This window comes from Scyliorhinus torazame, chromosome 14, assembly GCF_047496885.1.
Source record: "Scyliorhinus torazame isolate Kashiwa2021f chromosome 14, sScyTor2.1, whole genome shotgun sequence".
Taxonomy (NCBI): Eukaryota; Metazoa; Chordata; class Chondrichthyes; order Carcharhiniformes; family Scyliorhinidae; genus Scyliorhinus; species Scyliorhinus torazame.
Window position 1 is genome coordinate 16,028,467 of NC_092720.1, and position 15,080 is coordinate 16,043,546.

The window sequence follows — 15,080 nt, forward strand, 5'->3', positions numbered from 1 at the left end:
AAAGCTCCCTCTACACTGTCCCCATCAAACGCTCCCAGGACAGGTACAGCACGGGGTTAGATACAGAGTAAAGATCCCTCTACACTGTCCTCATCAAACACTCCCAGGACAGGTACAGCACGTGGTTAGATACAGAGTAAAGCTCCCTCTACACTGTCCCCATCAAACACTCCCAGGACAGGTACAGCACGGGGTTAGATACAGAGAAAAGCTCCCTCTACACTGTCCTCATCAAACACTCCCAGGACAGGTACAGCACGGGGTTAGATCCGGAGAAAAGCTCCCTCTACACTGTCGCCATCAAACACTCCCAGGACAGGTACAGCACGGGGTTAGATACAGAGTAAAACCCCCTCTACACTGTCCCCAACAAACACTCCCGGGTCAGTATTTTATGACTGGCCAGGCCATTTCCGAGTCAACCACATTGGTGTGGGCCTGGCCGGGTAAGGACAGCAGATCTCCTTCGTTTTGGAGCATTAGCGAACCAGTTGGGTTTTAATTCTAATCAATAATAGCTTCCAGATCATCATTACTGAGACGAGCTTTATATTCCAGATTCTATTCATTCAGCGTCAATTTCACCAGCCGCTATGGTGAGATTTGAACCTGTACAACTGGAGCATTAGCCTGGGCCCCATGATTACCAGCCCAGTGACATCACCACGATGGCACCCAGCGTGGGTTAAACACATAAATCTCCCTCTGTGCGTCCCATTAAACACTCCTTCTCACACAGTACACGCCCTGACTCCCCTCCGGGACGGTTGCTGAACTCGGTTCGTGCCGTGTGCCAATCCTGTTCAAGAGTTGGGTTTGCCCCCTGTGGAGGGATCTCTACGCTCTTGCTGATATTTTAATGAAGGTAAAATACTGGAATCTGAAACATAAACAGAGAATGGTGGAAACACCCAGCATCTGTCGGGAGAGAGAATCAGAGTTAACACTTCGACTCCATTTGACTCTTTGTCAGGACAGTTCAGATGAAAAACCCAGCAGACCCGAAACATTAATTATAGGGGTAACTCAAAATTCTCTTTTCTCTCGCCCCAGCATTCTCTGGTCTTCTGACTTTAGGTGAAGGCGGCCGAACGTTAAGCTACAAACGTCCTGACTACTGTGCAACTCAGACACCATAACAACAAGTCAATGAGCCGTTACCTTGTAAGGTGATTAGTGAAGCTGAGAGTGGGCATTTCTGAATGTCAAATGGGAAGTCCAAGACGTTGAGGTTACAGGAGCTGACAATCCTCAGAGGTTTTCCATAGATCACCTTCCCCGTGTGATGCACATACAGGTACGGCACCTCAGGTGATGTATCCTCATCAACCCTGTTTGACAACAGATCAAATTCAACCTGTTAACATCTCGCTTTCCTGTCAGTTTTTTAAACATGCACGTCAGGCGAGTGTGAAATGGATCCATTCTTTCCAATCAACGTGAAGACAGGTGAGTGTCAGGCCATTCTCAGCAGTTAGCACCATCATGGTCCTGAATCAGAAGGTCATAAGTTCAAGCCCCGTTCCAGGAATCACTCCCAATGCTGCATTGGCAGAATTGCTGCCTTTCAAATGAAGCCTTGGATGAAGGTCATTTTAAGAACACTGATGGAATGGTGGTTTTAGATAATGCCCGTTGACTTCCTGGGGCAGGTCTGGCTAAAATTTCCCCTGTTTAATGAATGGGCCAGATCTCCCGAGCAGTAGCAATCGGCATCAGATTGGCACTCTGCTGCTATTGTATTACCAACACCAGAGCTCTGCATTCCTGGCCCAGACTCCCAAGCCAGGCCTCTTCGGAAATGCGGAGCGTACCTGTTCTTAGAATCGATCCTTGCAGTGCAGGACCATGGGGGATTCCAAGTTACGCCTCCTTTTTCTAGTACTAGCCGCTGTAATTTTAATGATCTGGAGATGCCAGCGTTGGACTGGGGTGAACACAGTAAGAAGTCTTACAACACCAGGTTAAAGTCCAACAGGTTTGTTTCGATGTCACTAGCTTTCGGAGCGCTGCTCCTTCCTCAGGTGAATGAAGAGGTCTGTTCCAGAAACATATATATAGACAGATTCAAAGATGCCAGACAATGCTTGGAATGCGAGCATTAGCAGGTGATTAAATCTTTACAGATCCAGAGATGGGGTAACCCCAGGTTAAAGAGGTGTGAATTGTGTCAAGCCAGGACAGTTGGTAGGATTTTGCAGGCCAGATGGTGGGGGATGAATGTAATGCGACATGAATCCAAGGTCCCGGTTGAGGCCGCACTCATGTGTGCTGTAATTTTAGTAAGTCTTCACTCGCAAACACGGGGCAGCACGGTAGCACAGTGGTTAGCACCGTTGCTTCACAGCTCCAGGGTCCCAGGTTTGATTCCCGGCTTGGGTAACTCTGTGCAGCTTACGTGGATTGGCCACGCTAAATTGCCCCTTAATTGGAAAAAAAAGAATTGGATACTCTAAATTTAATTAAAAAGAGAAAACCTTTGGGACATTTAAAAAGCTTGTCACTGTGTTAGCGAGTAGGTGTGTAAGGTTTTCGGGCAATTCGGCCCTTTTGGAGAAACTCAGAGACTGTAAACCGACTTTCCAGCCAAGGGAACAGAACCAGTTTTCCCAGCAGGCTTGGCCCGCTGAGCTGAGTAGGGACATAAATACATAAATATTTCCAAAACACCCCCCTAGGAGCTACAAGGAAGAAGGAGCCAGACAACAAGATAACATCAACACACAGACAAAGGGGCACGGGAATACACAGGAGGCTTGCATGCAAGCAGGACAATGGGATGGTCATAGCCCCATGCAAATGTAAATGACCTGGCCTCCACCAGAGCAGAATCCAATTAACACCCCATCAACATAGCGAGGTGAGAATAGCAGCCATCTCCGGAGCAGCTGGAAGACACTGAAATTCTCCACAGAAGAGCCTAACCTCGTTAAACTAGAAATCAGACTGTCTGAGTCCAGCATATTGCGCTGGAAAAGCCCCTAGAAAATCAGCGGTAGAGAAAACCAAGTTGGAGGCGGACCTGGGGGAGGTACTCCAATCTTGACAGGAGCTACCGGCTGAAACTCACTGGGAGGAGGGGGGCGGAGCCAGCGCCAATTTCAAATCGCGCAGGTCTGAAAAAAACCAAGTTGGAGGCGGACCTGGGGGAGGTACTCCAAGCTTGACAGAAGCTGCCGGCAGAAAAACCCAGTTGGAGGCGGACCTGGGGGAGGTACTCCAAGCTTGACAGAAGCTGCCGGCAGAAACTCACTGAAGGAAGGGGGCGGAGCCAGCGCCAAATTCAAATCGCGCAGGTCTGCCTAGCTGGAAGAAGCGGACCTGCAAGGAATACCCGGAAACATACAGCTCTGACCGGCAAAGGGGGCGGGACCAGCGGGAACTTTAAAAACTTACCTTTTCAATGCAAAAGGGGCTGGCCGATCACAGAACAAAGCCAGGTATAACTATATAAAAGGGGCTGTGTTTTCGAGTAGGGGGCTCTTGGTTCGTGGCTCGACCTCTGCACCCCTGACTTGACCTCTGCAGCCTGTGACCGTAAGTACTCCGCAGCAGCTTGCGAAACTCCCTTGATTTTAATAGTGGTTGAGGCTTTGGGGAAGGGAACTTGTTTTTGTGCCTTGTGATATTGCTAAAACCTGTGTAAGCATAAGAATTTTCGTTGTGTCCGCTATATTACTTTTGAATAGACATAGTGTATATTAGAGCATAAGATTGTATTATGTTTCTTCTGTTGATGATTTTGACCTGGGTTTTACAATAAACCTTGATTTGATGACAATTGGAGTCGTTTAAATTCTTCAATCTTTCACCAGCGACCTCTGACCAAGTCATTGTTAAAATACTCCTCACCTTAATTCCGGGTTCAGGAATCAAGGGTCATCTTGAGCGATTCACTCAGGACAGACTGCTGGTTAGGGAATAAACAGCAGTGTCCTATTCTCTCTCTTGGGAAAGCTACTCTAGTGGAGTAGGAACCGGGTGGCTGTTGCACCACCGGCAAGAGAGAGAATCACCTGGGTATTGATAGGGGTCTGGAGATCTGTGTGATATAAGTCTCAGGCTGTCGGTTAGGAATAAACGGCAGGCTTGAATCAGTGCTCTCTTCAGTGGAAGTGTCCCAGTGCGACATCCCCTGGCCTCTGAAGTTTCAGTGCCAGCTGGAGAGAGACACACACAGATATTCAAACCCCAGATATCGGCCCAGTAGTGGAGTAGCGGAGATGGCACCCTCTACAATGGCGACCGCGGCAGGACTGAACTATTGTACCAGGCGCTGCTGAAGGACATGTTCCAGAAATTCCACAATTTGGATTTTGGGGACGTGGAAGTGGAGGATTTGTACAATAGGGCGGGGGAATTTAATGGGGACTCCAGTAGACAACGTAGAGGGCTAGTCAATGATGGGTTCACTGCCTTCAATACGGGGACATCCATTGTCAACAGCATGGATACTGTAGAGCTGGCCTTGCAAATCAATCAGCTAAAAGGCCAGCTGAGAAAGGTATTGAAGGATGAGAACACAGTAGTGCGGTCGGGTTTGCACGAGGAGGTGGCAATGACCCTACATCTAAAAGAAATAATCGCGCAATTGGAAGGGCATGCAAAAGCCATTAACGCGCTAATTAAAGAAGACCGAAATTCATCAGATCAGGCTGCCCAGAATGAAGTGTGTGGGCTGTATGGTGCCTGGTTGCTAGGAGAGGGGAGGAGTAATCTGGAGGACCTGAGACAGGGTCAGGTCCCCTCGTGGATTAGCAACAGGCACTTGGCAGCGCTGCACCCATTCCACAGGGTTTTGAGTCCTTGCCAGCTCCGTGCAGCCTCAGAGGCATACCCGGTACCGGTCGATTGTGGGAGGTCAAACCACACAATCTTGGGGGTCATCGTGAGAATCCCAATCTTGGGAGATTCAGCACAGCCGGTGCCGCTGTACCGAGTGGAGAATGTGGGGGTCATTCGTGGGGGAGTACACATTCGGTTTGGAAAGGTCCCGCCGTATGTCATAGTGCGGGAGCGAGCTGTGGCAGGCATTGACCTCTCGGGCTGCCGGAGCCGGGGAGCGCAGGTAATCCTGTGCCCTCAGCACATGGGCACTGAGGCGCGACCCCAGTGCGGGTTCAGGACTGTTGGGGCGGAACCCATTAACTGCACCATGGAGGCAATGGCAGCGAGCCATGTCCAGCCCCAGGTAGCATATATAGGAAGTGGGACATACTGTGTCACCACTGGAGCCCAGCAGTATCAACATGGACCACAGCAGTGGTGTCCGATACTGCACAGCAGCTTCTGTTTTAAACCCAAAGCAGAGGTCCAGGTAGCACAGCAACGAATACTGCCCATTCCACGACCCTCCTCAGTTCACCTCTCGGTACGGGAAAACATTACTAACATACAAGAATATGTGGCCCGTTTTGGGTGCGATATTCCCCCAGTTAAGGAAGACCTAAGGGTATTACTGCAAGCTGTGGAAGTCTCACAAAGACACTTTTTCTCCTTAGAGCAAAATGCCCAAAACATTGATCGTGAAATTACAGATCTCAAAGCCCCGGACTGGTGGAACATGGGATCGTGGATTGTGATCCCAGCCTGGATCCGAATAGCCTCACATTTGTTAGTAGTGTTACAAGTTTTCGTAGTGTTATATTTATGTTGCCTCAGCTGCAGGTACCGACAACTGAGGAAAATGAAGAGCCTTCATCGGGTCCTCGGGAAGACGCGGAGTGCAGCCCACAAAAGAAAAGTCGTGGTGTAAATAGTTGTGTGCAGCGCGCGTTTCAGTTATCTGATTGTAATATATGTACAGGGACCCTTACGTTTGGGGTTCCGGTGAAATGTGTATATGTTACTGTGTGTTTAAATTAGATATGGTTGTCTTTCCCTTTCATTGAAACCAGGGGTAGCCTAGATTAAGGGAACTGTCTTGGGACTTGTAGTTTCGCATGTTGTTGAGGGGGGGCCTACGGTCCACACAAAGGGAAATAATTGCCCTTCACCTGTGTCGATACGGTCCAAGCATGTAGGGACGTATCGAAGGGGCATCTGTAAGGTTTTCGGGCAATTCGGCCCTTTTGGAGAAACTCAGAGACTGTAAACCGACTTTCCAGCCAAGGGAACAGAACCAGTTTTTCCAGCAGGCTTGGCCCGCTGAGCTGAGTAGGGACATAAATACATAAATATTTCCAAAACACCCCCCTAGGAGCTACAAGGAAGAAGGAGCCAGACAACAAGATAACATCAACACACAGACAAAGGGGCACGGGAATACACAGGAGGCTTGCATGCAAGCAGGACAATGGGATGGTCATAGCCCCATGCAAATGTAAATGACCTGGCCTCCACCAGAGCAGAATCCAATTAACACCCCATCAACATAGCGAGGTGAGAATAGCAGCCATCTCCGGAGCAGCTGGAAGACACTGAAATTCTCCACAGAAGAGCCTAACCTCGTTAAACTAGAAATCAGACTGTCTGAGTCCAGCATATTGCGCTGGAAAAGCCCCTAGAAAATCAGCGGTAGAGAAAACCAAGTTGGAGGCGGACCTGGGGGAGGTACTCCAATCTTGACAGGAGCTACCGGCTGAAACTCACTGGGAGGAGGGGGGCGGAGCCAGCGCCAATTTCAAATCGCGCAGGTCTGAAAAAAACCAAGTTGGAGGCGGACCTGGGGGAGGTACTCCAAGCTTGACAGAAGCTGCCGGCAGAAAAACCCAGTTGGAGGCGGACCTGGGGGAGGTACTCCAAGCTTGACAGAAGCTGCCGGCAGAAACTCACTGAAGGAAGGGGGCGGAGCCAGCGCCAAATTCAAATCGCGCAGGTCTGCCTAGCTGGAAGAAGCGGACCTGCAAGGAATACCCGGAAACATACAGCTCTGACCGGCAAAGGGGGCGGGACCAGCGGGAACTTTAAAAACTTACCTTTTCAATGCAAAAGGGGCTGGCCGATCACAGAACAAAGCCAGGTATAACTATATAAAAGGGGCTGTGTTTTCGAGTAGGGGGCTCTTGGTTCGTGGCTCGACCTCTGCACCCCTGACTTGACCTCTGCAGCCTGTGACCGTAAGTACTCCGCAGCAGCTTGCGAAACTCCCTTGATTTTAATAGTGGTTGAGGCTTTGGGGAAGGGAACTTGTTTTTGTGCCTTGTGATATTGCTAAAACCTGTGTAAGCATAAGAATTTTCGTTGTGTCCGCTATATTACTTTTGAATAGACATAGTGTATATTAGAGCATAAGATTGTATTATGTTTCTTCTGTTGATGATTTTGACCTGGGTTTTACAATAAACCTTGATTTGATGACAATTGGAGTCGTTTAAATTCTTCAATCTTTCACCAGCGACCTCTGACCAAGTCATTGTTAAAATACTCCTCACCTTAATTCCGGGTTCAGGAATCAAGGGTCATCTTGAGCGATTCACTCAGGACAGACTGCTGGTTAGGGAATAAACAGCAGTGTCCTATTCTCTCTCTTGGGAAAGCTACTCTAGTGGAGTAGGAACCGGGTGGCTGTTGCACCACCGGCAAGAGAGAGAATCACCTGGGTATTGATAGGGGTCTGGAGATCTGTGTGATATAAGTCTCAGGCTGTCGGTTAGGAATAAACGGCAGGCTTGAATCAGTGCTCTCTTCAGTGGAAGTGTCCCAGTGCGACATCCCCTGGCCTCTGAAGTTTCAGTGCCAGCTGGAGAGAGACACACACAGATATTCAAACCCCAGATATCGGCCCAGTAGTGGAGTAGCGGAGATGGCACCCTCTACAGTGTTAGCGAGTAGGATAGGTTAGGTGAATGGGCTGGGGTCTGGCAGATGGAATTCAATGTTGCCAAGTGTGAGGCTATCCATTTTGGGAGGAATAACAGCAGAATGGATTATTATTTAAACGGTAAGATGTTAAAACATGCTGCTGTGCAGAGGGACCTGGGTGTGCTGGTGCACGAGTCGCAAAAAGTTGGTGTGCAGGTGCAACAGGTGATTAAGAAGGCTAATCGAGTTTTGTCTTTCATTGCTAGAGGGATGGAGTTCAAGACTAGTGAGGTTATGCGGCAATTGTATAAGGTGTTGGTGAGGCCACATCTGGAGTATTGTGTTCAGTTTTGGTCTCCTTACCTGAGAAAGGACATATTGGCACTGGAGGGAGTGCAGAGGAGATTCACTAGGTTGATCCCAGAGTTGAGGGGATTAGATTATGACGAGAGGTTGAGTAGACTGGGACTGTACTCATTGGAGTTTAGAAGGATGCGGGGGGATCTTATTGAGACATATAAAATTATGAAGGGAATAGATAGGATAGATGCGGGCAGGTTGTTTCCACTGGTCGGGGAAAGCAGAACTAGGGGCATAGCCTCAAAATAAGGGGAGGTAGATTTAGGACGGAGTGTAGGAGGAACTTCTTCACCCAAAGGGTTGTGAATCTCTGGAATTCCTTGCCCAGTGAAGCAGTTGAGGCTCCTTCTTTAAACGTTTTTAAGAAAAAGATAGATGCCTTTCTAAAGAATACAGAGATTCGGGGATATGGTGTACGGGCCGGAGAGTGGAGCTGAGTCCACAAAGATCAGCCATGATCTCATTAAATGACGGAGATGGCTCGAGGGGCCAGATGGCCTACTCCTGTTCCTAATTCTTATGTTCTTATGTACAGCGTGCTGGTTGGGGAGGTGATGGCATAGTGGTATTGTCACTGGACTAGCAATCCAGAGTCCCAGGGTAATTCAGTGGGGCCTGGGTTTGAACCCCGCAACGCCAGATGGTGAAATTTGAATTCAATAAAAAACCTGGAATTCAAAGTCGAATGATGATCATAAAACCAATCTCGATTGTCAGAAAAATCCATCTGGTTCACTCATGTCGATTAGGGAAAGAAATTTGTCGTCCTTACCCGGTCTGAGCTACGGCAATGTGGTTGACTCTAACTGCGCCCGGAAATGGCCTGGCAAAAACTTCAAGGTTAGTTCGGTCAAGGTTAATTTTGGGTGGGCAATAAATGCTGGCCTACCCAGCAATGGCCACATCCCATGACTGAATGATAAATAGGATAGAGTGTCAGGGTGGGTAGGGTATAGCAAGGTGATGAATGGCAGGGTGGTGCGTGGCAGAGGGTAGGGTGGTGAGGTCAGATTGGGTTGTGAGGCGGGGCGTTGGAGAGTCAGGAAATCGGTGGGTCCTGGAGGGTCAGAACGTCAGGGGACAGTCAGAGGGCTGGGCGGCAGTCGAGGTGAATCAGATGTATAGTTGCTCAGGAGTTAGGGATGGTCTTTTTTCTGAATGACATTTCCTGGGTAACTATCCAGGTCGGTTGGAATTCTTGGATCCTCCATCTCTAACACAGATTTCAGAGGATTCCGGATTCAGCAGAGGTATCCAGCAGGAGTTGAAACTTCCTGCCAATTTCCACGGAGTCCTGGTACTGGGACTTCCATAGGATCTCCTAGTGCATCGACTTGGGGATGACTAGGGTATGTCCATCTGGAGAGTGGAAGCTTTGTGCCATGTGAGAGTGTCTGTGCATATGTTTGTTAACATGTGTGCACAATGTGCATGAATGTAAGTGTATAGGTATGTGTTTGTGATGTTTGCTCCTAGGGATGTGTACAAGGTTAGTCTTAGTGTGTCTAGTATTTTGTGTACATGTGTGTGAGGGAAGCCTAAGAGGTGTTATGGTCCCCATCCCCTGGATATAAAATCAGGGGAGCCCACCTAGGAGGAGTAAGGTCATCCCACAGTTCACGGACAATAGGCTGAAGGTGGGATTTCTGCCCCATGGGGAAATGTTGTCTTGCCTCAGAGAGAGACCACCAATCAGAAGCTGGCAGCTCTCAATACACTGTTGCGCCAGCAGGAGCAGTGGCCACTGCTGGTACTGCAGTCAGGTGATGAGGAAGCAATGGATGAGAATGTAGGAGGCATGGTTAGTAAGTTTGCAGATGACACCAAGATTGGTGGCATAGTGGATAGTGAAGAAGGTTATATAAGATTGCAACAGGATCTTGACCAATTGGGCCAGTGGGCCGATGAATGGCAGATGGAGTTTAATTTGGTTAAATGTGAGGTGATGCATTTTGGTAGATCAAATCAGGGCAGGACCTACTCAGTTAATGATAGGGAGTTGGGGAGAGTTATAGAACAAAGAGATCTAGGAATACAGGTTCATAGCTCCTTGAAGGTGGAGTCGCAGGTGGACAGGGTGGTGAAAAAGGCATTCAGCATGCTAGGATTTATTGGTCAGAATATTGAATACAGGAGTTGGGACGTCTTGTTGAAGTTGTACAAGACATTGGTAAGACCACACATGGAATACTGTGTACAGTTCTGGTCACCCTATTATAGGGAGGATATTGTTAATCTAGAAAGAGTGCAGAAGAGATTTACAAGGATGCTACCAGGACTTGATGGTCTGAGTTGTAAGGAGAGGCTGGATAGGCTGGGACTTTTTTCCCTGGAGCGTAGGAGGCTTAGGGGTGATCTTATAGAGGTCTATAAAATAATGAGGAGCATCGATAACGTAGATAGTCAACATCTTTTCCCAAAGGTAGAGGAGTCCAGAACTAAAGAGCTTAGATTTAAGGTGAGAGGAGAGAGATACAAAAGAGACCACAGGGGAAATCTCTTCACAGAGGGTGGTGAGCATCTGGAACGGGCTGACGGAGGCAGTGGTAGAGGCGGGTACAATTTTGTCTTTTAAAAAGCAGTTAGACAGTTACATGGGCAGGGTGGGTATAGAGGGATATGGGCCAAATGCGGGTAAGTGGGACTAGCTTAGTGATAGAAGCTGGGCGGCATGGACCAGCTGGGCCGAAGGGCCTTTTTCCATGCTGTAAACATCTCTGACTCTACAAGCTGTGGCAGACTGGAACTTTGTAGGTATTTAAGGATAAGGGAGAAGGGTTGGCGAGGTGGATAGGAGACAGAGTTTGAGGAGCCATGGGTGGAGTGCGTCCTAGTTACAGCTTGGCGGGCGGGGGGGGGGGGGGGTGTGGGGGGGGGCTTGCTCTAATAGATCAGGGGGCTCGTTAAGGAAGGATCCACCCCTGTCAGTGCAAAGAGGTCTGCTGGGCTGGTTGTTTGGTTCAATACTGGCAGTGGTGGGATGAAATTCTAAAGTTGGCATTAATTGCCCAGCCAGGGTTTTAATTGGCCCAGTGATGGGCGTGCTTCACTGAGCTAACTCTGCTGCTGGTATCATTGTGGAGGGGGCAGGGGCAGTTGGGTAGGCAGTAAGCATCATCCTTTCTGGGTTTAATTTGCCCCCTGGCAAATTAAACGTACCAGCGGAGGAGCGATAAATTGAGAACTGTGTGTGTGTGTGTAGGGGACATGTGTACCTGTGATTTCATAGAATTTACAGTGCAGAAGGAGGCCATTCGGCCCATCGAGTCTGCACCGGCTCTTGGAAAGAGCAACCTACCCAAGGTCCACACCTCCACCCTATCCCCATAACCCAGTAATCCCACCCAACACTATGGGCAATTTTGGACACTAACGGAAATTTAGCATCGCCAATCCACCTAACCTGCACATCTTTGGACTGTGGGAGGAAACCTGAGCACCCGGAGGAAACCCACACACACGGGGAGGATGTGCAGACTCCGCACAGACAGTGATCCAAGCCGGAATCGAACCTGGGACCCTGGAGCTGTGAAGCAATTGTGCTATCCACAATGCTCCCGTGCTGTGTGTTTGCGTGTATCTAAATGCGACTCAAATCAGAAGTGACAGCTGGGGTCACTGAACTAACGGGGACACAGCGGGTGCGGAAAGAAGTGACAAATTGGCAAGTAAATATCAGGGTCAGGTGATGTAACCAGAGTGAGGCAGTGGGGGAAAAGGCTTGAAGCTGAAACCCAACATGTGGACCTTCAGTCGTGGCTGAGGATTGGTGATGTGAATGTCCACGTACATCTCCAGGATAAGAGTGTCAGGAATCCAGAGCTTCTCCTTTGGCAAAGCAACAAATTCTTTCCCGCTGAAATCCGATGGGTCCCAGACCAAGAAATCATGAAACCAGCTCTGCAAGAGAAAACAGAGGTTATTTTACAGCCTGTGATGGTGACAACCTGGGAAAGCACCCACACCACTCTCCCCCTCCCCAAACCCCTCCCCCTTCAACCTCCCCAAACCACCCCCTCCTCCTCATCCCACCCCTTCCCCCCATCAACCCGATAAACTCAATGCATTCTATGCTCGGTTCGAGCAGGTAACCAACAATCTGCCGTCGAGTGCCCCAGCAGCCCATAATTCACCCATACCCACCATCACAGCTTCCGAAGTCAGATTGGCCTTCCTGAAAGTGAAGCCTCGGAAGGTGACGGGCCCGGACGGGATCCCTGGTCGTGCACTCAGAGCCTGCGCGGACCAGCTGGCAGAGGTATTCACGGACATCTTTAACCTGTCCCTACTCCACTCCGAGGTCCCCTCCTGCTTCAAGAAGACCACCATCATACCGGTACCAAAGAAGAACCAGGCAACGTGCCTCAATGACTATCGTCAGGTGGCCCTGACTTCAGTCGTAATGAAGTGCTTCGAGAGATTGATCATGAAGCCCATCACCTCCATACTCCCAGAACACCTTGATCCACTGCAATTCGCATAGCGTCGCAACCGGTCCACAGCAGATGCCATTTCCCTGGCCCTACACTCATCCCAAGAGCATCTCGACAACATCAGACTCCTATTTATTGACTACAGCTCCGCCTTCAACACCATAATCCCAGCCAAGCTCATATCAAAGCTCCAAAACCTAGGACTTGGCTCCCCACTCTGCAATTGGATCCTCGATTTTCTGACCAACAGACCACAATCAGTAAGAATGAACAACAACACCTCCTCCACAATAGTCCTCAACACCGGGGCCCCGCAAGGCTGCATACTGAGCCCCCTACTATACTCCCTGTACACACACGACTGCGTGGCAAAATTTGGTTCCAACTACAAGTTTGCTGACGATACGACCATAGTGGGCCGGATCTCGAATAACGACGAGTCAGAATACAGGCGGGAGATAGAGAACCTAGTGGAGTGGTGTAGCGACAACAATCTCTCCCTCAATGCCAGCAAAACTAAAGTGCTGGTCACTGACTTCAGGAAGCACAGTACCGTACACACCCCTGTCAGCATCAACGGGGCCGAGGTGGAGATGGTTGGCAGTTTCAAATTCCTAGGGGTGCACATCTCCAAAATCTGTCCTGGTCCACCCATGTGCAACGCTACCACCAAGAAAGCACAACAGCGCCTATACTTCCTCAGGAAACTAAGGAAATTTGGCATGTCCTCATTAACCCTTACCAACTTTTACAGATGCACCATAGAAAGCATCCTATCGGGCTGCATCACAGCCTGGTATGGCAACTGCTTGGCCCAGGACCGCAAGAAACTTCAGAGAGTCGTGAACACCGCCCAGTCCATCACACGAACCTGCCTCCCATCCACTGACTCCATCTACAACTCCCGCTGCCTGGGGAAAACGGGCAGCATAATCAAAGACCCCTCCCACTCGGCTTACTCACTCTTCCAACTTCTTCCATCGGGCAGGAGATACGGAAATCTGAGAACACGCACGAACAGACTCAAAAACAGCTTCTTCCCAGGCTGTTTAGCACAGGGCTAAATCGCTGGCTTTGAAAGCAGACCCAGGCAGGCCAGCAGCACCGTTCGATTCCCGTAACAGCCTCCCCGAACAGGCACCGGAATGTGGCGACTAGGGTCTTTTCACAGTAACTTCATTTGAAGCCTACTTGTGACAATAAGCGATTTTCATTTCATTTCATTTGCCAGACTCCTAAACGACTCTCTTATGGACTGACCTCATTAACACTACACCCCTTCCCCCATCAACCTCCCCAGTCCACCCCTTCCCCCAATCAACCTCCCCAAACCACCCCCTCCCCATCAACAGCCCCAAACCACCCCTTCCCCCCATCAACCTCCTCAAACCACCCGCTCCCCATCAACCTCCCAATCCACCCCTTCCCCCATCAACCTCCCCAAACCACCCCCTCCCCATCAACCTCCCCAAACCACCCCTTCCCCCCCCCATCAACCTCCTCAAACCACCCCCTCCCCCATCAGCCTCCCAGTCCACCCCTTCCCCCATCAACCTCCCCAAACCACCCCCTCCCCATCAACCTCCCCAAACCATCCTATCCACCCATCAACCTCCCCAAACCACCCCCTCCCCCATCAACCTCCACAAACCACCCCCTCCCCCATCAACCTCCACAAACCACCCCCTCCCCATCAACCTCCTCAACCCACACCTTCCCCCATCAACCTCCCCAATCCACCCCTCCTCCATCAACCTCCCCAAACCACCCCTTCCCCCCCATCAACCTCCTCAAACCACCCCTTCCCCCCATCAGCCTCCCAGTCCACCCCTTCCCCCATCAACCTCCACAAACCACCCCCTCCCCCATCAACCTCCACAAACCACCCCCTCCCCATCAACCTCCTCAACCCACACCTTCCCCCATCAACCTCCCCAATCCACCCCTCCTCCATCAACCTTCCCAAACCACCCCTTCCCCCCCATCAACCTCCTCAAACCACCCCTTCCCCCCATCAACCTCCCAGTCCACCCCCTCCCCCATCAACCTCCCCAGTCCACACCCTCCCCATCAACCTCCCCAAACCGCCCCTTCCCCCCATCAACCTCCTCAAACCACCCCTTCCCCCATCAACCTCCCCAAACCACCCCCTCCCCATCAACCTCCCCAAACCATCCCTTCCCCCCATCAACCTCCCCAAACCACCCCCTCCCCATCAACCTCCCCAAACCACCCCCTCCCCCATCAACCTCCACAAACCACCCCCTCCCCATCACCTCCTCAACCCACACCTTCACCCATCAACCTCCCCAAACCACCTTCTCCCCATCAACCTCCCCAATCCACCCCTCCTCCATCAACCTCCCCAAACCACCCCCTCCTCCATCAACCTCCCCAAACCACCCCTCCCCCATCAACCGCTCCAATCCACCCCTTCCCCCATCAACCTCCCCAATCCACCCCCTCCCGCATCAACCTCCCCAAACCACCCCTTCCCCCCCATCAACCTCCTCAAACCACCCCCTCCCCCATCAACCTCCCCAG

General features: G+C 50.4%; 1 protein-coding gene across 2 annotated transcripts in view; it reads right to left on the minus strand.

The window, feature by feature from the left end:
• LOC140389538 (5-hydroxytryptamine receptor 3A-like) overlaps positions 1 to 15,080 on the minus strand; it is a 110,843-nt gene that overhangs the window by 43,367 nt on the left and 52,396 nt on the right. For both annotated transcript variants that reach the window (XM_072473734.1, XM_072473733.1), the window contains exons 4-5: positions 11,894 to 12,003; positions 1,162 to 1,331 (exon numbers count right to left, since the gene is read on the minus strand). In XM_072473734.1, coding sequence (XP_072329835.1) covers positions 1,162 to 1,331; positions 11,894 to 12,003 — 280 coding nt within the window. The remainder of the gene's footprint in view (positions 1 to 1,161; positions 1,332 to 11,893; positions 12,004 to 15,080) is intronic.